The sequence below is a fragment of the Cynocephalus volans genome, chromosome 11, assembly GCF_027409185.1.
Source record: "Cynocephalus volans isolate mCynVol1 chromosome 11, mCynVol1.pri, whole genome shotgun sequence".
NCBI classification, from domain to species: domain Eukaryota; kingdom Metazoa; phylum Chordata; class Mammalia; order Dermoptera; family Cynocephalidae; genus Cynocephalus; species Cynocephalus volans.
Window position 1 is genome coordinate 39,592,596 of NC_084470.1, and position 26,833 is coordinate 39,619,428.

Here is a 26,833-nt window from a genome sequence, read left to right on the forward strand (position 1 = left end):
TGCATGCCCTGAGGTCGAGAGAGACACTATCTAAAGATTGTATAAACTCTCAAAAGTCCCAAAATGACTTGTAACTGAATAAGTGTATGGTATAATTTAGTATCCAATCTAAAATACATATAAGGTACATAATACACAGGGCATAGAATTTTAATTCTTTAAAGTACCTTGTTAATAGAATTTTTATAACACACTGCATATATTTTAGTGACCTTATGTTTTACAATATCTGAAACTATATCTAACCAGCCTACATGTAAATAGCAATAATCAGAATAAAATAGGTATGAGGTAGGCTGATAACTCCCCACTGTGGATAATTGATTACAATAAGAAACAGGCTCAGAGAAACACATATAATTTCTGCTACTACAATGGAAGTTAAAATGGATAAGAAAATCCTTTACAATATAATCTAAAAGATAATTTCATTAAAAGAGGTAAGCCAATTAAAAAATAGTTTTAAACAAAAATTAAACATGAAACAATTTTCTGAGAATGAGAATATGATAAAATAAATTTAACATTAAATTGTCATAAATTTAATCTATCAATAATTCAGAATGAGTCTATTATAAAAATTATTCTTTGCATATTCATTATAGGTTTTAGGAGACTGGTCTGTTCCAACTCAATGTCATGACCAGAAATTTTGTTTTATTGTATTAACAAATGCAAACTTTTGAGCTGCTCAGTGTATCTATTCACCTGCTTACCCTCCCTCACTAGTTACTAAAGCAGAAAAATAATTGAAGTCAAGATTGTTCCTTACTTCGACATTTATTTGTTGGTATTTTAGTGAGCACAGTAATTCGTTTTCTGTATAAAAAAGTTTTGAACATCTTCATAACCAATATTTTCTCCCATCATATGGTATATACAATGCTGAAGACAAGTCCTGTCAGCCAGTTCCTACTTCTTGTCATTACTATACGTGACCTTTTACAGCACTTTCTCATTTCAACAGGCCCAATTTGCCAGAACTAAATGTCACGGTCCCTGCCTGCGCCGTGGGTATCATGCTTCACGCTCACACCATCAACCCCAACTGCCCCTCCCCTGGCAGGCAGCATGACATAAAAAAGCCATCTTCTGTCACACACCTATCTAATCCTTGTCCAGAGCAGGCACAAAATGAAAGGGCAAGACCAGTCACCGCATAAGAAATCTTACCTGAGCTAGGTTTTCAATCCCACCCAAGCTATGGAGTATTTCCTAATAAAATAAAAACAACAGAACATATATAAAAGATGGGGGTGTAAGGGGAAGCATATTTTCTATGCAAATTCTTTCAAAAGTCATAAGATTTATAATTATTTGTTGAAAGGCCACATTCTAACATAAATATGGAACATTTGGTGTTTGTCGTTCATACTACATTTAAGGTAAACCATTAATAAATATAAAAGCCGGGGTGAGGTTAAGAGAATGTATATTGTTCTCAGAGAATGTATATGTTCTCAGCTTGACTCCTCCTTCTATTTACTTCTTCCTACGTCATCATAAAATGTTAGAGTTGGGAAGAGCTGGTAGATACATTTCATTCAACCTTCTCATGTGACAGATGAGGAAAACTAAGGCCTGGAAAGGTAAAGCATTTTGCCTGACTGACAGAGACTGTATAAGAATAGCATCACCAAACTCCCAGGACCTTTAGCATCAGCATCGCCTGGGAGTGGATTAGAAACGTAAAACTCTCCCACCCACGCCACACCTGCTCAGTCACACTCTGAGTTTCAGCAAAATCCCTAGGTTATTCACACATAAGTACATTGGGAAGCATTGCTCTAGCCGATGACAGAGCTTCTCCTTAAAATTACTACATACTCTAAACAATGTAAGGGTAATCTTTGCATAATGTCTCTTGATAACAGGACTTTAAATCCAATTTCCAAGGAGTAGACATTTCATTACATTTCCGAAGTTGCCCTAAAAGTGCTAATTAGGGAAGAGAGGAGGTGGGAGGTTGGAGTTGTGAAAGGGACTGGCTTGGAACTCTACCAGTAGTAAGTGCTCTTAGGTTTATCCACATGGGCATTTTTCTGCAGGCAAATGTTTTCAGGTGGCCCTACCCTGCTTAATTAAAGCCGTATTGTCACTTCCGTCCTTACTTAACATGCACACAAGGAAGTTATTTGAAATGTAAACATTAGCGATCATTTCAATTCTGGGAAATGCACAGGGGTGAGTCCATAAGTGTGAGAGAGAAATGATCTCGTTCTGCCATTAAGCAGACTGAAGAGGCAGGCTGGGGAAAGGCCATAAGCTCTCCAGGCCTCCTGGGTCAAAGTTTCCTTATTCTGTGTGAAGCACATTTGGAAACTCTGAACATACTCATGTTTAAACAAAGTATGAAGGAACATTTATAACTCAATTAAAAATAGTTCTGTGACTATCTATCTACTAAGCTGAAGCCTCATCGATGCTACTCACTCTAGAAAAACTGTAATTAAAAGAACATAAGAATATTTTATACATTATTCCTAGTTACATTCCCAGGATGTTTTACACATGTAAAAATAAAAAGAACACTTAAAACCACACGTCTATTCAACAATATGTTTTCATTTCTGTTACATAAAAGCGCTGGGTTAGGCTCTGAAGAGAACAAAAATGTGTGGATGACAGGGGCCTACTCCACTGAGCTTTAGGCGAGCATAAGGTACGTATAAGAGTAACTGGCATTTAAGACAGAGTAAGATAAGCATTACAAGAAAGTTTTACATGAAGTACTATGATGGCCCGGAGGAGGGACACATCATTTATGCTGAGAGGACAGAAGAAAACTTCATAAGGGTGGTGGTCTCTGAATATGGACTGGAAGGACAGGTAGATTTGCTGAGTAGAGATGGGGGATGAAGGAGAGAATACAGGGGAGTCCAAGCAAAGAGAAGAGTAGGCTAAAAGGTGCACAGAAGTTATGTAGAAAAAACATCAGGATGTTCCGTAACTCTGAGAGAAGCAGTTCCATTACTCCACAAAGGGTCTTATTGGGAAGAAATGTTAGAAAATTAGGGTGGGATTAAACTGTGGGAGGATTTTGACATGAGCTTGGATTAGAACTTTTTCATGCAGACCATGAGACCCAATGAAAATATGTGAGCAAGGGACTGGCCAGAACCAGCAGAAAGGGCTTCCCTCTTGTGTTAAAATGAACAGGACAGGGACAGAGTGTCAACTGGGAACCCAATTGGGAGTCAGCGGCAGTGGGCCTAAGAATGGAGAGGCAGAGACAGTCTGTGAAGTGACAAGTCCAACTGAACATGAAGACAGTTTGGAAAAAAGGGAGCAAAGCGGAAGACGTCACCCTATCTGAGCGTGGGTGACTGCAGGACAACGATGTAATTCACAGCCACCAGGAATGAGAAAAGAACAGACAGGGTGAGAGGAGAAGACTGGTTTTAGACATGCTGAGGTGCTGATGGGATGTCCAGGGGAAAAAAATACAACAGGCCATGGACAATGAGGTGAGGGCCAAAGATTGAAATCTAGGAATCATTCACATGAAGTAGATTCAAATGTAAAGCTTGGGAGTGAAAAGACACCAAGGGAGAGAATAATGTTTAAATTATTGGGCATGGTCATGGTTATTTTTAAATGTTTACCATGACAAGAAATTTATCTATCCAATAATATTAACACTATAGAACTAAGACAGAGTTTTGCAAATTATTTCCTGAAAGCAGTCATTTTATTTTGTGTAGTGGATGTAATTGGACATTTGAGAGAGAGAGAGAGAGAAGAGTTTTATGGCAATTCAGCTTGGGAAATACTAGATTAAAAAGAGCTTAACAAATTCTTTACCTCAGGACTCCTCAGAGTCTTTAATATGCTCTGTGCACTACAAGTATCCACTAGAGAACTAGCGTGCAGCTTTCTCTAAACACTGTTAACCAAAGAACACTTCTTTTTACAGAACACATATGACTCCTGTGGAATGCAGTTTGAGAAGTGATGCTATAAAGTGTAGGAAGTAGGAAAAGGCTTTCTTACCCTTAGAGAATTTTGTGGCTATGCACTTGAGAATTTAACTTTCATTTATGAATTGAACACTTTCCCTCCACGTTGCTGTGGAGAGTGGAGCAAGGCCAGGAGGTCGCTCACAGACCCAGGGTCTTCCTTGTATTTCCTTTGGTTATGGCAGTGGGGTTCACTAACCCGAGAGTGTAACCTGGAGAAAACCATAACTACAAGGTATGTACACACGTGGGCTTAACAGTGCTGGTTACTGATCTGAAAAGCAAATATGACCATATGCTTCGATTACAGCAATGCCTCCCGTGAGCCCTTTCAGATCTCAGCATCTTCCCCTGTCCTAGGCCAGAGAGTCAAAAGACTGGGGCTATACTTCTAAGCCTAAGGACCTCGAGAAAGTCCCCTAGTCAATCTGAACTTCAGTTCAATCATTAAATGTGAACAGTGTCCTTGCTCTGCTTACTCAGAGCTGAGTTTTTCCCTTTGTTTGTTTGTTTTTTCTTTTTTTTTAACATGATATTTTCCTTTTACATAGAATCCAGTCTGCAAGTTATGTTATACATCAGTCCTGAAAGGGAACGAAAGTGGATTCAGGAGATACAGCCTTACCTTTCAAGAAATGTAGTGGTGAAGGTAAGAGGAGTATTGAAGGATTAGCTGGGTCAAGGAAAGGACATTTTTATGAAAAGGGAAAATAGAAAGGGAGCCACTGACACCATAAAAAAGAGAACCGGTGGAACGGTAAGCCTTGGCAAGGAGGAGGAATATTACATCTGAAATAAGAAGGAAGAAAAGTTGCAGGATAATCCAAATATTTCAAACAAGAAAAGAAAATAAGAGAGCTCCCACTGCGATGGCTTCAGTCTTCCCTACAAAACAGACAATGATGCAATTTGGTGAAAATGGCAAGGTTAGGAGGGGATTTGGGTGTGAGAAATGGAACAGCCATCGTGGACCCTGCAATACTGATTCAACAAGAGAGGAAAGGAATACATAGCAACGGCAAGGGCTTGCTGAGGTTCACAGGCATCAGCTGTAGTAAACCCCAGCACAGCTTTGTGACTTTAGCCAACAATTCTTGGCAACTAGAGATGTTAAACAGCTGCATGAGCACACACTCTGTGTGGAAAGAGTGCCAGGAGAAGAGACTAAGAGAATCCTCTTCTATGGAAAGACTGGCGAGCAGGGGGATATTAGTTTAATAAGTGTTTTGGTCACAAAATCTCATCAACAAAGTGGTCTCCGAATTCTTTCCTTTAGAGAGCAGTACAATCTACCCTGTTCCAACCCATCAAGAATAGATTAAGAAAGGCAGTAATTTAGATGGGAGATCAGCAAAATATGACACCACTGTCATCAGTTTTCTGAGCAAAGGGAACATCTCTATGGCAAATATTTTGCTAACTCCTACAAGTCAGAAAATTGGATCTTCCTCCTTGACTATTTTCATTAATATTACACATAAAATATTTTCGTCCCCCGTCCCCACTGCCACTGCACATCCAGGCCAGCAACAGAGCCAGCCCGACACCTGAGATCCTGAGAGATATAGATCAGGACATCCCCACCCCCACCTGCAACCAGATCCTAGAAGATACTTATTAACCACGTGTATTTCTTTGGGTGTGTGACTTATCTGCTCATGTCCTTCACACAATTTCAGCTTAGATTTTTCTAATTCATTTTTAAGAATTCTTTTTGCAATAAGGATATTAATCTTTGTGTGTTTAAAAAAAAAAAAAGGTAAATAGAATAATAGTTACCAGAGGCTGGAAGGGTTGGGGATGGGGTAGGAAGATAAGGGATGAACTAACGGGGACAAAACTATGCCATCTAACCTAAGTGAATCATTGTGCAAGATATGCATGAACTGAAACAACAAATACACTGTACCCCACAAAACAAAGTTGAATTTAAAAAATAATAATAATCAATTGAAAGGGAAAAAAAATGTTTTCATCCAAACTGAGACACATTGGAGAGTAAAAGGGGGCACTACTAATAATGAAGTGGGAGTGATGAGCACACACTGGGACTGATCCAGGCAAAATGGAACATATGACCCACCTTATTACATATGACCCACACAGAATTGCAAAAGGCAGCTCAGAAATGCATGGAACACACAGTTCTGTATGGTTTGTCATGGAGGGAAAGAATGCTACTTACTCATGAAACTGTGAGCAACCGGGACAGAAAGCCATTTGGAGGGTGCCCTGAGTCACATATTCAAAGGGTGGTGGTTAGCTCAACTACAACAGCACAAGGCCAGTTGAGAATACAGTATGAGGAAGGGAGCAATTCTTCTAAAAGAAAGTTGTGTAGTGACCAAGAATCCCAGAAGACTTAAATCAGAGCAGACTCTGTAGCTGGTTGCCACAAAAGCACTTTTTTTTTAAGTGCCAAGTTTGGAAAAGATGGTTACTGGACTAATGAAAAGAAACACTTTCTAACTCAAATAAGAATTCATCAATAAAATTAAATCCAAAATAAAAGATCTGAGTGGTTTGAGCTTCCTAGTAGCTTATGAGGACAGGGCATAAAAAGATATACTTCTTAGGGGAAAAAAAGTAATCAGTGAAAATTACAGAAGCATGTATGAATAATGGGAACACTCCTTCGATATCTTACATTGGCGAGCAGAAGTAAGGACAAATAAGCAACTCTGAGGCTTTGGGGAAGTCATTCTCAAATTGTGGTCCCCTGACTAGCAGCATCACCGTAACTGGGAAGTTGTTAAAAAATGCACATTTTCAGGCAGGCCCTACCCCAAACTTACTGAATCAGAAACTATGAGAATTGGCCCCAGCAATCTTTAAGTTCTCCAGGTGTTTCTGATGCACAATAAAGTTTGAGAACTGCTGTTTTATGCAATCAGATATCTGTCTACCCTCTGGGTCTGGAAGGAATAGCTTTCTGGGTAAAGTGTTAGGTAAGCTTTTCTTCAGAGCCTCATTGCTAAAGCACTCAGTCCTTGCTCCTCAAAATTGTGGGCCATGGACCAGTAGCAACTGCATCCCCTGGAAGCTTGATAGAAATGAAGACTCTTGGGCCTCAGTTTACACCTACTGAATCAGAATCTGCATTTACAAGATCCCCAGGTGATTCCTATGCACACTAAAGTCTGAGAGGCACTAAACTAGAGACAGAACATTCATTAACTAGTGAGAGGAGGGAAAGATTCTTAACCCCTGTATCCTCCTCTGAGACAAGTGGGAGTCCTCTTGCTCACCTCTAACCCAGTCCTAGCTGGAGGGTGGGAAGGGGGTGGACTCTGGAGGAGCTACTAAAGCTGCAGGCCCTGTCTTTCCCACTGGCTGTCTCTGGAGCCACATGAGGGCACCCACTTGTCACTGCTGATGTTGACCCAGTGAGATGTTTGGCCATGAATATGTTTGAAGTATGGCCACGTGTACATCTCCTTGAACTGTTAATGGTTTAAAATGCCAGGTAGCAATAAAAATATGGACCAAAAGTGTAATCCACTTAATCCTATAAACAATATAGTAGAAATATACAGATATATACAGATTTTTTTTTTGTCCCTATTAAATCACTTCTCTCAAATCTTTTAAATAGCGGGTGAGATACTTCCCAAATTTGGAAGCTATTGAGTTGTGAGAGAGAAAACAAAAGAGTTAAAATGGTCTACTTCAAAAAAAAATAATAATCCTAATAAGCCCACCAGGTTTTTTTTTTTCTTATTTTGTCATTATAAAAAGAATAATAAATAAATAAATAAATAAAATTATTTTTTCCAACCAACCTGATAACATGGATCCCTCATTAGTAGCCTCAGACAGATTAACACTCTCAGAAAATGAATAGATGGGGCTCGATTCACCCACTCTCTGAAAGAAAAAAAAAAAACAACATGTTCATGTTTAAAGGCTCAGTGTAACTGTAAATAATGCAAGACAATAAATGAAAATAAAGGACACATGAAGGAATAAGTACTTAGTTTATTTCCAGCTTAATCTGCAATGAGGGCTGTTGTTTGGTATTTGAACACTTGACCCATTTTAATGCAAAACACATATAAACCATCTTTATCACTATGAAGCAGAGGACCCCCAAACTTATTTTGTTCCAAGTGCCCTTACTGACTCAGAAGTATTTCATGGCACCCCTAGACTGAAAGAAATAACTAGAAGTTCTAATAATTAGTTAGGTCCAACTTAACAAGAGTTTATACCCAAACTTAGTATTCATTTAAAAAATAATGCACATACTTTAAAAGAAAAATATTTTATTTTAACGATCACATTTCTTATTAACGGAGTGTGTACACCTGTGGACATAAAACAACTTAAGCCTAGGAGTCAGATTGGACACCACCATCTTTCTTTACTTTTTCACCCAATTTCCATACAGTAGCAACCACTTTTTATCATAGTAACCACTGAAAACCCAGCTTCAAAAGATACGACCTCATCTAAAGGAAGGTGGTATGATCTAATGCTGAAATCGTAAACTACCTTGAGTAGTTGTGCTGGATCTGGTGGACGCTGAGTAGCACTGTGCTTTCCTTAAAAATTTTAAATATCCCAGGGTGCCCCTGGAAGTTCTCTGCAGCCCCAGGGCACTCTGGTGTTCAGTTTGGGAAACAAAGGGATAAGGTATTTTGTTAGATCAGTTTCACCAGAAGCAGACCCCAAAATGAAGATTATTGTGCACAAATGTATAATGAAGGACATGGTCTCAGGAGAGATCAGTAAGAGAGAGGGGAAGGGGAGAACGCCAAGCAAGGGTACAGTCTCAGGCAAGTCTCACCTAACCTGATCCTGCAGTGGGGCTCTGGAAAGTGAGTTACCCCGCACAGTTGTCCCACGCTGAGGCAGGGGCCAGGCTTCCATACTAGAAGCTGTTGCCAGTGGCTGAGAGCTGCAGCAGGATAGAGGGAACAAATTCCCAGGCACCCCTTGAGCTCTCTGTGCCTGCAGGCAGAGCGGCCTCAAGGAGCCTGAGGGTGGTGCAAGCTCTGTTGACAGGAAAGCGCCAAAACCAAAAGGGCAGGATCTGAGAGTTCTGGCAAAGCCCTAGCATTAACCCACAGCTCTATAATGACACTCATCAGAACCCTTTGGAATTAAAGTAACAGTCACTGGAGAAGACATATTATGACAGAAACTGAAGGTCTATTTACCAGAACTCAAGCACAGATGTAACTTATGAAACTGGGTCTCTTCAGAGGGGGAAAAAATCTGAATTTTTGCTTTAAACATTGAATATTTCCAATATCCAAAATACTATAAGCAGATTTCTGAAGAACTATTTAACTTAAAGTATTACTTCACTGCCATCAAATGATATATGTATCCACTGGAGTGCATTTTAAGAGGCTTTTAAGTTATTTTTCTTTAGCAAAGAATAATTTGCTAATATCCCAGTATTTTGTTATAAACAACACAGAAAAACTACTACAGGGATCCTTTACAATGCAAGTCAATTCATGTCACTCCTCTGCCCAAACCTCCAGTAGCTCCCATCTCACTCGGGATAAAAGCCCAAGTCCTTACCATGGCCCACAAGGCCCTACAGGCCCATGACACCTCTGACCCCATCTCCTTTCACTGCCCCTTGCTCGGTGCCTCCCAGCCATGCTGACCCTCCCATCACACGGGCTGAGCAGTGAGCCTGCACCTAAGGTGCTTCCCATGACAGCCTCTTATGGCTTTTCAATACTGAACATCACAAAGAATTAGAAAGATGTTCTCCAGCATGACATGAGGCCAGTCACTGAGGTTGTTCTAACGCGGTGTGTGTCATGGTACAGAGCAGCCAACACAGCACAGACTGGACTCCTGAGGGGAGGGAGAGAGGCTGCGTGCTGCCATGAACAGTACTGCTTGGTCCTTGTTCACAAGAGCCTGAAACACAAAGTGTCTGCTATTTCATACTCAAACAAGAAAACCTGAGGGAGATAAATGTAAGCAATTCCAGACTAGAATCCACAGAATTTCTCCCACCCTCTCCCACCTCCACAGCTGAGCTGGTTATGTATCCAGCAAGGATAATTTAAAGATCTGCCCCCATCAAGTGGAGCATTTACTTGAGCTGTGGATCCAAGCCAACCCTTGCCTGGCTTGTCCCATACTGATCCTTGGCCTCTAGTGGTAGAATTCAGCTTTGTCTCCTCTGCGGTCCTGAGAAACTCAACTCTACCCCCAAACCTGCACATCTCAAACCTGAGTGAATGAAATACACCTTCCTCAAAAGCAGGATGAACAACTATGGTTGCTGCCACTGGAGGTGCCACTCCTCACCCCACCCCACTTACACTCCACCCCCCAACTCACTATTCCTTCCATCTACAAGACTTATGGGAAGACCTCATGGGAATGAGGTCACTAGATGTGCTTTTCCCACAGCCTTATATCCCCAGGGATGTTTTCACACTCCTTATAAACCAGAGCCCCCAGTAGAGGACTGGCTCTGCAGAGAAATGTGTGAAGAGCATCCCTGGTGAAAATCACTCTTTCTGCCATTACTAAGACTCCTGGCAGGAGCTGCCCAACACAGCTGCCATCAACTCCAGGGCTCCTCCTCTGGCCCAAGCACCTTGTCAGTGACCCCTTTGCCAGGGGGGCAAAGTCCAGTTTTCTCTGAAAATAAAGATAGGACTCAACCAATCCGTGGGCTGCCAGCCAAGCAGAATTATCTAAGGCCATACTGGTGACTGTACTATGGTTCACCCCAACTTCAGATCATACGTACCTGGCACTATGAAAAAAATGGCAAATTTAAAATACATTTTGAATTTGAAACAATCATCTGTGGGAACACTTGCAAAGAATGTGGTTATTCTAAGGCTCCTAATACAGAGATAATACCTTTAATCTCTATAAACAGGGAGAGGGCATATGACAAGTTCCCCTTTCAGGTGCTGGGGTTAGTTAAAAATAACATGTAGCCTGAACTGTAGTGCAAAGATACTATATCCCAAAGATCTAACAGATATAATGATCAGGTTACAACAGCTGCTGGCAACCTAATTATGCTGAGTGCTGATTACTCTTCATTATTTAAGAGGAAAAGTCATGGGACATTTTAAGAGATGATTCATGCTACAAATATGTGTATACTTGGTATTTTTCCTGTTGGCTATATACAATCTTCATAAGGATAGTCCATGACCTTTCCAATGTTTTTCATATTGAAATAAATCTGAGGTTTTGTTTTGTTTTTGTTTTTGTTTTCCGGTTTCCTCCCCACCCCCAAGAAAGAGAAAAAAAAAAATTCGAGTGGATTTATTTTCTTTTTCTTTACTATTAAAGGAGCATAAATAAATGAACAGTTCCAGAAAGTCTCAGAGCTGAAAGTTCTGTTCCAAGCAAATGACATTTTTTCGTTTTGTTGTGCAATTTGGGGACTGATGCCCAAAGCTATTAATATTTCTACATAATTCTGGCCTCTGCTGGTGTAAATGTAAATAGAATTCCTGGTGTCTGAGTCCTGTGGCTGCTCTCCTCTGCACACTGACCTCTGAAGGAGCAGTTGTTTCTTCCTTGGCTCCCAGCCCTGAACCCCCCACAAGGACGTGGCTCACGGGATGGAGCACCGGTATTCAAGTGGAATTGCATGCTCTGTAAGACGATATATACATCTGTTTGCCAAGAATTGGGGAACTAGGAATCACACAACTTAGTGCAACCAGAGAATTATAGAGAATAATGGTGGCAGATTGTAAAGACAGTGTCTTCATTTTACTGATTCAGCAGCTGCAGCCTGGAGGAGCTGAGTGGCTGGCCCAAGGCTGCAGATAAGTTACAGAGCTGCGTGCCTGACTTCCAGGCCAGTGTTCCTGGCACCCCTCCACCTCCACCTGGGTCCTACACAAGGGGATGACTGAAGGGAAAGTGACCCTCCAGATACGTTTAATATGGGAACAGGAGCATTCTGCAGAGAAGCCTGGGGGTCCTTTGAGGCAGTCCAGGAAAACTTGTCTGTCTGCAAAGATAGTGTATCCCTAGAGGATACGTCTCAATATAGCAGCCACACAGAAGCGAATTCATGAGCGGGCAAATGCTTATTCCCTCTTGTGACTGAACTTATGCCACTGCTTGCACAGAACTATTAGTACATGGCAGCATGATCAGCTCCCACAGCCGTTCTCACGACCACCTGCCATTCCTCTGTCAGCATCAGATGCCACATTCTGTGATGAATATAAAAAGAGAAGGAAAAATGGCTCTAGAGACACAGTATTTGAAAGGAGAAAGGGTAGTTGGGGTTTCAACTTCTTGCACAGGGGAAGAAACCAATATGTGCTGTAAGAGCTCCACATAAAAGTCAGTCGTGAAGCTGTGGCTCTGTGTATGACAGCTGCAGCTCTTGATAGGCCAGAGCCCCGAGAGGTGTGGAGTTACCTGACTCCATGCACTGAGGCAGATGGCAGAGGTTCCAGCCCAGACCCTGACTTGGAACATGCTTCTCTCTGTCTCCCACTTGGAATGAACAGCCCTTCTCATGTCGTACTGCTGTTTTTATTAACACATAAAGCAAACAAAAAGAGCCTGCCACCTTTGACTTAATGTTTAAAAGTAGAGAAGTTCAGGCCTGTTTCAAAATAAATATTACCTCAAATTCATAAGACAGAGAGAGTCCAATTTTTTTTTTTTTTTGGATAGTTGAACAAGTAATATTCATTCAAGAGATACATGTAAAACTTAAAAGAAATGGGAATATGTGTGAAGAAACTCATCGTAAATGATTATTTAAAGCATCTTCGTTGACTTGTTTTGGTTTTCTTAAGGGTCTTTATTCTTCTGTGTCCCCAAGTAAACCTAGCACAGAATGTGCACCCAATCAAAAGTCCATCCAATGGTTCATGCTGCCCCCTAAAATCAGAACAATACTGATTCTAGATCTTTCTTTCATATAATTGATGAAAATCTCAGAATGCTTTCAAAAATTTACTCATCACCTATGATCAGCCAGGCACTGTTGTGAGCCCAGGAGTACAGCAGAGGACAAAACCATGCACGTGCACTCATGGAGCTCACATCCTGAAGGGAGAAGACAAACAGATCAAATTCTGTATCAGGTGGTGATAGGTGAAGAAGAACAAAGATTAGGATTTATCAAGTACTAGGAGTGCTATTTTAGGACCATCTTCGCTGATAAGATTAGCATCTGAGTGAGTTGAGGTGGTGAGCACATAAATGTCTAGGTCAGAACATTAGAATAGTTACATACATAGTTCCTGAAGCAGGAGCACTATGGGATGTGCAGAGGATAGCAAGGAAGCCAGTGAGGCTGGAGCAGAGAAAGCAAAGATAGAGGGACAGGAATTGAGGTCAGAGACAGAGCAGGAGCCAGAGCTTTAAGAGCCTCACAAAATAGGAACAGGAACTGGACTTTTTATTCGGGAAGTCACTAGAAGCCTTTGAGCAGCAGATTGACATGATCTGAGTGAGATTTCAAAAGGATCCTCCTGAATGCAATGTTGAGAAGAGAGTGTCAAAAGCAGGGAGCCCAGTTAGCCTACAGCAATGGTCCAGGCAAAAGACTATGGCGGCACAGACTGGGTCAGTGGATGGAGAGGACAAAAGCTGAGGTTTTCTCACAGGTGGAGTGAAAAAAATCAAAAGTCCTGTTTAGGCATGTTAACTTTGAGATGCCCCCAGAAGGAAGAGTCCACCATCAACGTGTGAAACAAAAAATGAATTTACAGCAGGTAGAGTGTACTCATAAGGCCCAGTCTCTAAGAGCAAAGCTGGTAGGGGAGTTCAGGGCTGGGCGGGCTTTCATAAGAGTGTCCGGGGATCACTTGATTTTTGGTTGTGGAAATATGGTTCCTGGAATATGACCATTGTTTATTGCCAGGCTCTCAGAAGCTCATCTACGGATGAGAAGCTGTCATGTATTGACTTGGCCGGGTTTAAAACTGGTCCTGGTGGTTATCTGTGGCCAAAGAACAAGCAGTTTTTCCTGGGAAGGTGAGAACATTTTAATGTCATGGCCTTTAGACATCCAAGTGGTTGAGTTTCACAAGAAGCAGTAGAAAGTACGGAAAGTAGTAGTAAGGGGAGAACGTAACTACCAAAAAGATATTTTTCCCTGATGCAAACCTGAAAACAAATTTTAAATGTGCCTTGATTAGTGTATTAGTCCGTTTTGTGTTGATATAACAGAAATACCTAAGACTGGGTAATTTATAAGGAAAAGAAGTTTATTTGGCTTACAATTCTGGCACAGGCCTTAGGCTGCTTCTACTCATGGCGGAAGGCAATAGGCATCTTGCGGGTACAAGCAGATCACATGGTGAGAGAAAACAAGAGAGAGAGGGTGGAGGTGCCAGGGTCTTTTAAACAACCAGCTCTTGCGGGAACTAATAGAGTGAGATCTCACTTGGACTCCCTTCCCCAGGGAGAGCATTAATCCATTGAGGGATCCACCCCTCTGACTCAATCAGCTCCAAACACTACCACATTGGGGATCAAGTTTCCACATGAGTTTTGGAGGGGACAACACATCCAAAGTCCATCAATTAGTAAAGAACCAGGGAATCAGGGGAGGCACAGGAGAAAAGAGTACCAGCCAAGGCTTCACCTCAGGACCTTGGACCTTAACCTCTCACGTCTAGCAAATGAGGCTGGACTGGATCGTCTTCAATGTCCATTCCACCTCTATAATTTTATGACTTTTCTCCATATGCTTTTTTGTGTACACATTTCCAGTGTGGGATAAAACCTAAATAACATTTCATGAAAAATAAAAATGTAAGAGCTAGATATATGTTCCAAGTTAGGTGACAGGAAGAAGAGAAATCATTATTTGCTTGAGGACTACATGATATCCTGGGTTCTTAAAGCTTATTTTCTTCATGTCTACATTTAAGGTTGTGAAGTTTAGAGCAAAAGAGAGACAAAAAGACAAGATCCTAAAGAATGTTCAACCAATGCTCTAACTCTTAAAAATTCTACTCTGGATGTAAGCAGAACACAGTTTTGTGTGTGTATAATAAACGATAAAGAATAAATGAAGAAAAATCATAGAATTAAAAAAAGATTAGAAGGAAATATAGCAAGAGTTAATATAACTATATTTAAGGGAGGTAGATAGGGTAAGTGTTTATTTTTATAATTTTCTGGATTTCTCAAGTTTTGAAAAGTTAAAAATAATAAGATAAAAATAATCTAATGCAAAGAAATTCCAAATGAGGAATCTCAGCCTCAATGTTCTCTGATAAAATCAGCATCAATGGCTTGAGTTGGGGATAAACTACCCAGGTCCTGGTCTCAGGGTGTACACTCCTGAGAAGGAACATGGGCCCAGGGCTCATTGGAGGAGAAAGGAAGGATTGGGAAGGTTGAGGGGCCAGAACAAGATGGAACCACAAAGAGATGGAGGAAGGGTGCTTCAGGCAGAGGACTAGCATGGGTAGAGACTCAGAGGTGAGGGAGAGAATAATTTTCAAAGGAATGGAAATTTCATTCTGACCTCGGTAAGCCCAGGGCATGCACAGGGCAGGATCAAGAGATGAGGCCGAGAAAGGACAAGATCTCAAAGAACTTTCTGAACTAGCTAAGGAATTGGCCATTAGAAGATTCTAAGGACATAAGACACAATCCTGAGACTTTGGGGACTTAATGAACCTTCATCTGTACTCAACTTATGGTGCTGACTCGAAGACCTTTCTCTCGGAAGGTTCTGAACTGACAGACTTTACTGAGGTGACCAGGCTTCTCCTTTCCTAGGGAAAAAAAAAGAAGCCTTCAAAGGCCCCCATTGGCCTCTCCACTGTCTGATGAGACAAAATCTCAGAAAAAGCATCTATCCACCAACTTCACGTATTTCACAAACTTATTCAAAACACTGAAGGGATTCTCCCTGCATCCTAACTTCTGATCCTCTCATCTCACCTCCCTCTCCAACGAGATCTGGACAGCTGATGCTGAGGACAGGTGAAGCTCAAAATGAAAAGTCACTTGCTTCATAATTTAGGCCCTGGAGTAGACATGGACAACCAATTGTCTGATTGTTAAACAAATACAGTCATGTAGGGATACAGGAATACATTATGAGAAATGTGTTGTTAGGCCACTTTCTTATTGTTCAAACATCATAGAGTATGCTTACATAAAGCTAAATTGTATAGCCTACTACACCCCTAGGCTATATGATATAGTCATTATAATCTTATGGGACCACCGTCATATATGCAGTCTGTTGTTGATCAAAACATTGTTATGCTGTATGTGACTGTAACTACATTGGTCCTCTTGGTTACAAGTTTCTGTGAAGTTCCCAGAACACTTTTTATAGCAATTTCTGCTAAGATTGTGATGGTTTGGCCAGATGTTTTCTCCTCAGTCAAGGTTTCTCTTGTACGTAGTCTCCATCTAGACTTCCTATAGGCTCATTTCCAAAATTCTTCAAATTTGTAGCAGATATTTCAGGAAATGAGATACAAAATAATAAGAATACCAACTTGTTTTTTTTTTCAGAAAAGTAATTGCATTTTTTGACATATAAGATCATGCTAAATGGATCAGGCAGATTTCTTCTAACTAAAATGAGAGTATCTGGGACATGTTCACCTCTACAAAAGTTATGGGCAGGGAAAAGGGAATATCTTGGTTATTCTAGGATAATAGTACCAGGAACAGGCCAGCAAAGTGAGCCCACTTTAAAATAACACCAAATTTCATAGTAAAGAGCAGGAGGAAAGATTAAAACATTATCTTAAAAAAATTTGTTATGAAACTAAGGTATATCTTATCTTACATTTAACAAAATTTAAGTTATAATTGTAACACTGCCCTGGTAACTAGGAAAATGCAAGAATGAATTCTGCTGAAATTTTTGGCATGCTTTTTCTGAAAAAAAAATCATATAACATGATCCAACATCCTTTAGTTCACTTTTGTTTTGGAGTATAAAGGGGTTCACTTTGTGAATATATTACAAGAATCCATTATTTTTTCTCAAAGGCCTCTCATAATCTTTGTTATTTAAAACATACTCTTAAAGTTACATCTTGTCATCTTCCTTATTAAAACTTTTTTCTTCAACTGGCAAGTGGCCTAATTTCACCAGAGCCTCATTTGTCAGATTCCACCACTTCAGCACCATCACTTTCAATAACTTCATGAAATCCTGCATTAGCCAGATTTGCAAGCTCATTTTACAAGGAAATTATATTTGCATTGTATTATAGAATCTTCACATCAGCAAGGAATGGATCAACAAAGAAGGAGCCCAGAGAAACAGATACACGGGAAAGATATTTGAGTAGAGGTCAATTTTATAAGTAGTCAGTTAATCAGAGAATATGTCAATATTGAGACAACTTTTACTTTCCTGCACAACATCATAACAATCTAATCTTGGATACCAAGCATGCTTTGTACTTTTTCCTATTTGGGCAGATGAGATAGAAAAGGGGTGAATTTATTTTCTAATATCAGACTCTACTATACACAGATGATGTTATGGCAGAAAGAAAGGTTGTAAGATCAAAATTTGTTTCCCTTCCCTGCTACACATGGAGATTAGTTACCATTATGTAAATAGTAGTAACCTCAGGTTCAGGAATGAAATTTTCCCTTGTCCTTAGAGACGTACCATGAGGTATTTGCAGTGTTACCTTATCTGACTCTGGATTAACAAGTCCTGTCTAGTTTCAGATGCCACCTGTAATTTCATTTCTGAGAATGGAGGAGTAATCACAGGTCAATCTTAGGAAAAGGATCCAGAAAAAAGATGCCCACTAGTGTAATTTAGGAGAAGACTGCAGGTGGGGAGAGTGAAATGGAAGAGGAACAACATCACTATCAATTGGGCAGAAATTGAGAGAGGAGTTGAAAGGGGTCACACTTCACAGATGAGACTAAATTCCTAATCAGTCATACTTTCAGGGCAAAACTGAGTGGCATAACACCCTGAATATGCCCAATCTTGTCTACAAGCAGAATTGAACCAAGGACCAAAGTATCCATCCCCCAATCTCACCCAGCCCTTAGGTTGTCTTAACATAAATTGCATATATTTACCACCTTTCCCCTTGCAGTGGGATAGTGAGTAATTGTTCTGATGAACAGAGTAGACTTTGAGTCCCCAGGAAGAAAGGGACCGCATGTCCTGTTTATCTTTGTATTTTCACCCTCTCTTACCTCTCAACCAGTTGCTTCCTCCCTTTCTTGCACATAGCAGATGCATGCAAACTTGTTTATTAAATTGAATCTAAGCCTTCCCTCCAACACTAAATCTGCAGTTTGCATAGAAAGGAGATAGGAAGCCATATAAGAAAAGGCCCTGAGATGTAATTCTTCCACAAGTCTAAAGTCAGAGGGAGGGGGAAAAAAGTGGTCCTGGCCATTGCAGCAAGGTTACACGGGGTGAGGCACAATGGAAGACCTTTATGCTTAAGCCATCTTTTACCCGACCCTGGTTTTAGAATAGAACTGAACATAACAATCTGTCAGCAGCCACAGGATGACATAAAAGGATGCTCCTGATGTTCAACATTCCTAAATTCTTTCCCATGTACTATGAAAGCACAGAGTTCTACAATTCTCCCTTCTCATTTGAAGATTTCCAGGGACTGCTCATGTTACAAGCCAGTAATTCCATCCAATCTCAGATGCCCCATTTATCACTAAGAATTTGAAAAGGCCCTGAGAAGAGATCTCTTAACTTCAAAATTGTTAAAATCTTTTTCAGTTGGCTGATGCCAAGTCTTGCCCAATTATTTTTCCTAACAATTTCTGCATCCAGTGCTTTCCCCAAAGTACCAACCTTACAAATGGTCTACTGAACAAACGTATCTTGAAGAGTCCATGTTAGCTGTTTTCAAAAAAAATGAAAGAACTTTGCTTCCTAATACCATGAACGCATAATTATTTTGCTATACTAATCATTGTTCTACTCTGTTCAAGCTCAAGAAGAAAACTGTCGAGGACAACTTCAGGTCTTTTGCAGTGTTCATTAATCTTCCAACAATGTTTGAGTGTCATCAAGAACTGAACAGTGGCCCAATTACATAACCTTGGTAGAGCTCTTAGGCTTCTCGTATCATCTGAGCCAGTCTAATAATTATCAGCTTAAACCAAGAGCAAAGACTTGACAGATACATTCCCAATCCTTTATTGTTTTAAACCAAATCAGTGTGTTTGGCAGTCACTATCTAATACTTAAATATGTGACACTAAATAACCCCATCCAAAAGATTGAGTCATTAGGCCATCACTTACGAATGTATTTAGTAGCTGACTCATCATAGAGGACCCATCAGGATTTTGTTCTACTTAAAATCGGCTATTGCACTGGGCCAATTCAGAGTTTTATTTTGGTCAAGGCATTAAATTATTAATACTTCTATTTATATTTTTCAGAATAGGTGTACAATAAGGTGCTTTATAATGACATTTTGGTCAACAGACAGCATATATGATGGTGGTCCCATAAGATTATAATACTATGTTTTTACTGCACCTTTTTATGTTAAGATATGTTTAAAGACACAACTACTTACTATTCCTTGCAGTTACCCACAGCATTCAGTACAGTAACATGCTGTACAGGTTTGTAGCCTAGGAGCCATAGGCTAAACCATAAGTCTCAGTGTGTGATAGGCTTTGCCATCTAGGTTTGTGTAAGTACACTTTATGATGCTTGCACAGTGATGATATTGCCTAAAGACATATTTCTCAGAATGTATACCCATCATTAAGTGACACATAACTGTAATTTTTTCTCCGTTCTCACTGGGACAGAATTCATATATCTCAAGCTAGTATTAAAGTGATGAGAAAGATTTAAGGTTCTTTATAGGCATCTTTTCAGCCAATGCCTGTGGGGAGAAAGTCTGGGCTCCTGGGAAGAGTGAAAGGCAGGTCCTACCGTGACAGAATGTTGGGAGACCCCTTCACATGTGGCAGAAGCATACTCAGCTCTCACAGGAGGCAGTGCAGAATGGATAGAAAATGGATAGTGCAATCCAGCACCAGTCAGTGGCTAACTGAAAACCCCTGACATCTGCAAGAGAGAATCTAGAGGACTTGGTGGCTAATCCTTCCTCTACAGTCCCAATGCTGCACCTGTACTAAGATCAGGGTGCAAAAGAAGGAACATTTGATTTGGTCCTGAGAAGAAACATCTTTATAAGGCTGTGACTGGATCTTACACACTCATTCTTTCTCTCCTCAAGGTCACGGCTGGGAAAGCCCATTTAATCTGTCCTTCTATTGACTGCAAATGTGTTCTGTGAGGAAGCTATCCATGGTGTTACTCAATGTCTCTTGTAAGGACCCTCACAATAAACTCCTCCTTGAGTATCCAAACTCAAAATAAGTAAAATAAAGAAAACAATATAACTTGAGTGTTTTGCCATTTTACTTTATCTGCCATAAAATTCAGTGAAATTCAGCATCTAACCAGAGTGATTTTAATGAGATAGTCTGCAATGCCTACTCATGTGCCTCCTTCTAAATGGCCTTTGCTCTATTCTATTCTTTAATTATGTTGTGTTCAATCCTGTAAACTGCTTCAAATAATATTCTAAAGACAAGATATATGAAATATGCCAGTCTTGGGTACAAGTTTGTTTGTTTTTCCAGGGACAGTCTTACCTGCATATGAGTCTATTTTTCACCAAGGCTGTAAAGATCTCCTGAAATAGTTTGTGCTGGGGATGTTTGCTGAAATTTCTCTCATTCTTGTAGTTTATACTGAGATGACACAAACAGAAAAGCATATTGTAATAAAAAGTACTTAAGCAGTCTTAAAGTTACTAATGCAGACAAAGATCATCTACATTCAGGCAAATGATGAAGGAGTCTTGGGGTTTAACTTATTGCTAAAGGCAAGCATCAACTGTTAAAATAGGAACTAGAAACTCGATTATAAAGTTAATAATAAAAATTATAGTCAAGCATACATATCTCACTTTACCATATTAATTAAATTATTCACTATAAACACCTAATACCTAAAATTCTTCAGAGGGAGGAAAAGGGTATATGGAGGGAAAGAATGATTAAGGCACATTATCTAGACAGGTGTGCAGCAGTCAGAGAAGACTCTCCCTTCACTTTTCCACCCACCCTCAACCCCACTGGCTGCTCTAGCTATCAACATTAGTGGTTGTCACACATAATTCCTTGTAGATAATAAGGACTTATTAAACACAGTGTACACCCTTTCAGCTGTGTTAACTGCTTGATTGTTGTTGTTGATTATTTATATGTTAGTGTGTGTGTGTATTTTTAACACAGTTTTGAGATATTCCAGCTTCAGCTTCTTTTGGTTGATATTACAGCCCATGAAAAAGGTTAAAAATACCTCCCAAACATTCTACTTTAAAACTGGGAGAAGATAAGAAATAATATACAAAAGGGTCACATTGCTACAAAATATATTTACAATATTTTTGTGCCTATTAAAACAGACCAATTTTAAGATCTAAGCCAAATAAGCTGGGATTACATGAACATACCACCTCCAAGGCAAGTTCTGTAACCTTATGTTGTCACTGGTAATATTCTGCCTTTACAGTCTTCCAGAAGCCACTGCATGGCAGGTGCCCACCCTAGCGAAGTGAGCGAATGTAGGTTTCTTAGTACATGGACACTGGTAAGCTGGATATATAATAATTTTTAAAGTACTTAGTATTCCTCACTGAAAATATATTTTTAAAATATAAACCTATGCTATTTCAAGTTTCTGGACTATTAAATTTGTTGTCATAAAATGACAGGGAAATAAAACCTAGGCCAAATAAATAATTAATCATTCTAGAATATTCATATCAATATTTTCTGCCATTCATTATTTACATAGCACTTAGTGCCAAATGACCTAAGCACATTATAAAACTGAAAGAACCAGCTCCTGGAAGGGGCGTGGCCCAAAAGAACGTGCAGCTTCTAGGAGGTCCACATGACAACAGATAAACATGAACTGACACTTTCAGTGTTAAAGGTGAGGTGCTTATCCCTGCAACTGAAAACCTGGGTTGTTTTGACAACCACATTTTTTAACCACCACATCCGTTCACAGCAACAGCTTCTTTTATTCCTTCTCATTACTGGCAAGATATAGACAGATCAAAAGCTGAGACAAAACTTGGAACCAGCCTAGCTAAGTCGACAACCTAGAACCACTTCCTCCTTGAGCAAATGCCAGATGTATGTCAGCGTGGTGCCCTAAAACTCCCAGGTCAGTTTCACCTGGAACCATTAATCCTGTTATTCATACAGTATTTCTGGGAATGGTTTAAGCACTAACTAAAGTTACTAAGTGAAGAATCACCATAGTAAATTTTGAAACAGGTTTTAAATTTTAGCTTCTGTGATAAACTTAAATAAAACTTTGGGCTAACTAGACTAGGTTTCTAAAGGCAAGAAAGATACTGGATTTCTTACCTAAAATTTTCAAGTTCAACAGCTTCTGTGGACTCGTGCCACTGACCTCGAGCTCTGTGTCCGCCCACCTTGACGGCAGGGTCAGACTTCGTCACGCTATTTTGGGCACTATCGAAGTTAATGGCTGGAAGCTACAGAAATAGAAGCACAGAGCACATGAAGATCACAATCTAGCACAGGATAAAGAAAGTAATAAAATGGGGGAAGGGAGAACGAAAGAGGGACAGAACGAGTTTTTCTTCTCCAGGCCAATAGTTAACTTGATAGTTATGTCAAATGTAGTGGTTTTCTAAGAGTTAAAGCATCTTAAACATTTGACTTAAACATTTACTCTACCTTGTGCTGCTTTATTCTTCTTCGTAGCTTGTAACACCACCTGTCAAATCTTACAGTTATTTACACATTTTTCAATCTCCCTTGATTATAATGTCACCTCAATATAAGTAGGAACTTGTCTGCTTTTGTTCAATGCTGTTTCTCTAACACCTAAAACAGTGCTGGAGGTCCAAGCCTGGGGTAAGGCCTGGGCCCCAGGAGTTTTTGAAGCTTCCCATGTGATTCAAATATGCAACCAGACTAGAGAGTTTCTGGGTCCAGGGAGAACACCCTGGCACAGAGTGGAGTGCCCAGCTGAGAAGGAGTCACCAGGAAGCCATTCATTCTTCAGCATTTACCATGTATGCACACTGCCCGCCAGGAGTTAGAGATACAACAATAAAGAAGATTCTACCACTTTTAGTCAGTCTGAACATCCTAATTACTCAATCATTTTTATAAAAGTCATTAAAATATATTATAGAATCACCATAGAAAAAGTAAAAATTTAACAATGAAAACCTGACTATCCCTCCATTTACAATATGAACTGGTTAATTATTCACAACATAAATTGTCAAGTTATTAGTATTCTATCATTTCTATAATTAGCTAAATTATTACAAATGAGGTAAGCAGAGCATAACTTAGCAAAATAAAAGATCCACTTTTCAGTAAATCATTTCGTTCTATATTGTCATTAAATAAAGCTATAATATGTTGCACTTGTTATCTTATCCCATTGAAATATTTGACAGAAATCAGTATAAAGACATCATTCCCTTCTCCAAAGAAAATATGCCTGGCTTCCCATTATGTAGCCAGCTTATAGAAAAATGCATTATAATAAGGACATAGTTTAATAGCTAGCAAAAATTACAAAATCTTTATGATAAGCCAGCCACAGGTGAATTCTCAAAATATTCATAATAAATCTTCCATCCTGTAAGACTAGCTTTCTATCTCAGTTCAGCCAGACGATCTACAACCCCCATAAAACAACAGGCCACAGGCACTTGAGGCAATGATGCTCGGTGGTTAAGAGAACAAATTCCCTGCCAGATCCCATGGGTTTAGCTAGCTGCGTGATGTTGGAAATTTTACTTAATCTCTCTGTGAATCAGTTTCCACATCATCGTAATGGAAATAATAGTATGAATGTATAACTTAAGAGTTATTAAGAAAATTAAATGTGTTACTATTTACAAAGCACCTGCTATGTGCTAAGCATAGTTCTGAGTACTTTATGATTACTCTTTAAATCCTCATAATTATTCCCACTGTACAGAGGGATTTTCTAAATAAAAAAAAGAAAATTCATCACAAATTAGGTGATTTCCAAATGTGAACTGATAACCCATGATATTGGACATGAAGTCACAAGCAAATTTTCCCATATTATACACATAATGTTATAATACACAGCAAACAGTAAGTGCATTTTCCAGGCCCAAGGGGTTTCAATCCCCCTTGCCATTAGCACAACTCCCAGAATACTGTTTGCAAGAGAGAAGGTAGCCAGCACACAGAAAACAAGCCCAGGCCACACAGGCAGAGGGGAAGAAAGCCGCCATGGCTTGCAGACATTCCTTTTGCAGGCAGAGCAGGCAGCCGGTATTGGGAATCTACCCAGGAAATTGATGGTAGGAATCTTGAAGCAAGCAGCTCTGTTCAGGTGAAAGTAATGTGAGTTCAGTACCCAGCTCAAAACCCAGAGCATGTTCTCTTGGCTCCCAGTTCCTCAGACCCTCTTTGTGTCTGGCCTCTCCATGCCTGGGCATGTGCAGCCTGTAACTCCTGATCATGTTTCAGGGATCAGCTCAAACAGCCACCTGGTGAGCACCTGCCCAAGCCTTCCTGGTTAGATCACTTCACTCCCTCCCTGGTAGCAAAACCAAGCTAACCTCTCTTTCAGCACTTATCACAGTCTGGTACAATGTCTAGTTTACACATCAGCCTTTTCCTCTTGAATTTGGCCACCTTGAGGGAAGCACCACATCTATCTATGTTTGTGTTCTTATCACCCCTCACAGAGCCTGGCAATATTGTAAGTATTCAAATATGAAGCTCTTGAATGAATGAGAACTTTGTTGCCAGTCTCTTTGATAAACTAATTCATCTGGTAAACCACCTCCAGATAAGATCATCCAGTCAATGCATTTGCTGCAGACATATCATATACAAGATGTGTGACACACTGGATATACAGTCAGCAGAACAGCCACGGCTCTGCGTTCAAGAAGTTTACAGTCTGGGGTTCGGGGCAGGGGGTCACAGTCCGTAAACAAGCATGAGAAACAGGCTGCAAAGTTAGTAAACAGAGGTTTGTTGTGGTGGAAAGTAAAGGATAGGGCAGGCCCCAGACTGGAATGTCAGGAGAATTACAGAGTATTCCAGGCAGATGGTCACAGAGACTGGAAGGCAGAGGAGAACTATGCATGTTCTAGAAATTGGAAGGTACCTGTGTGCAGCTCAATGAATGGAAAGGAAAGTGACGCGAAGACCCATCCATCATGCAGGACCTTCCTAAAAGTGTGATTGTGTCACTTCTGCTTGGAAATTTCAACATTCCCTGTTGTTTATGGTATCATGTACAAAATTCACACACTGCACAGTGTCTTCTAGGTTTATTTGTCACCACTTCCAATAGAAATGTCTAGTCACCATTTTGCTTAAATGCTTGTCATTTTCTTTCCTTCAGATATTTGATTGTCTTATTTCACCTAGAATGCCTTTCCCTCTAATTCTGCTGGTGGAAACCAGCCCATTTTTCAAGAACCTTCTCCTTTCCTGCCACGCAAGCTAAAAGCAGCCTCCTCTCCTTCCTCAAAATCCACATAGCCACTGCACATACCATTCATTCAAGACCACGTCTTGCGCTGGGCCATAATGATCTGTGCCTGCTCCTGGTCTCTCAGGGCACAAGAACCACCATGCCTCATATGTTTTCTTTCCATAGCATCTATCAAAATATTTTGGGTTCATTAATTACCTTGAAATAAAAGAATTTCAAGGCAATTAATGGGCCCAAAATATTTTTTTTCTTTCTTCCATCTTTTTTTAAAATAATAAACAAATTTCTTAGCTTCCTGTGGCTGTAAATGTAGAGGAAAAAATCTGAATTCCAGCTCTTGGCAGATTTCTTCAAGATTTGTGAAAATCTCTGGTGAGATCTCCAACCAGCTTAGTAATTTCACTTTGCTTAAACAACCCTTAGGCAGTTCTTTTTCTTGAAGTATTTGGTTTTACTGGGAAATGATTATCCTAACCCTGCTTATGTCAAAAGGGGCTTCTCTGCCTCAGTGTGTTTTTTTCCCCAGTTCTGTCCTCAGTTCTGTCCCACCATGAGACTGTCCTACAGAACAGAAATTCTAACATGGTAGAGCAAGATATGCAGAGACATACGGAGCATAGTCAGAAAAAAGAGCAAAAGTGGAGCACCAGAACACAGTGGAACAATGAGGAAAGTGCCTGGCTCATTAGAGATTCACAGGAAGGGCATTCAATTCTCTGCCATTCTCTGCCAAAACCCACAGGCAGATTTTCTCTATAACTGGAGATTGGCCATCTTGGCCCATTTGCCAAAAATAGGTCACATCTTGTTAGAGCAGAAATTTAGGTGAGTGGGTCTTTATCCCAGGTTTCCCTTTTCGAATTGACTGCTGAAAATAGAGCCAAATGCGTGGTCCACTTGCATATTTTGTTGAGTATTTCTGCCTACTTTGTTTCCAACCCTTATTTTTCTTTTATCTTTGGCCCTGGTTTTACTTTATAATAACCTGTCATACTTTATGTATTTTTATAAGCTCCTTACATTCCTTCTGGAACAAGCAAAGTATAAATAAATTCTTTAGTTATTTTCTCTAGTATCTTCCCTCTCCTACAAATGTCTTCACATTATTTTACTGAAAGAATAGGGTGCTCAAAATAACATTTATTATTTCAAAATTACAAATGCATGAAAGTTTTATAAACAGAATTAAGCATGCATTTTGTGAACCTCAGGACCTCTGTTTAATTGAGTATAGTTATTTTAATTTTTCCTTAGAACCATCTACATTTTGAATAATTCAAGCATTACAAATATGCACTTTTGTATGTGTAAAATATTTTACAAAAAGATATGCCATGTGAACTTGTCAGACAACAGATCGCAAATTCCAAAATTGGGT

At 39.9% G+C, this 26,833-nt stretch overlaps 1 protein-coding gene across 8 annotated transcripts in view; it reads right to left on the reverse strand.

The window, feature by feature from the left end:
* Nucleotides 1-26,833, reverse strand: part of NEK10 (NIMA related kinase 10) — a 222,101-nt gene that overhangs the window by 192,852 nt on the left and 2,416 nt on the right. For all 8 annotated transcript variants that reach the window (XM_063114326.1, XM_063114324.1, XM_063114321.1 and 5 more), the window contains exons 3-6: nt 22,347-22,477; nt 20,553-20,651; nt 7,742-7,826; nt 1,174-1,215 (exon numbers count right to left, since the gene is read on the reverse strand). In XM_063114326.1, coding sequence (XP_062970396.1) covers nt 1,174-1,215; nt 7,742-7,826; nt 20,553-20,651; nt 22,347-22,477 — 357 coding nt within the window. The remainder of the gene's footprint in view (nt 1-1,173; nt 1,216-7,741; nt 7,827-20,552; nt 20,652-22,346; nt 22,478-26,833) is intronic.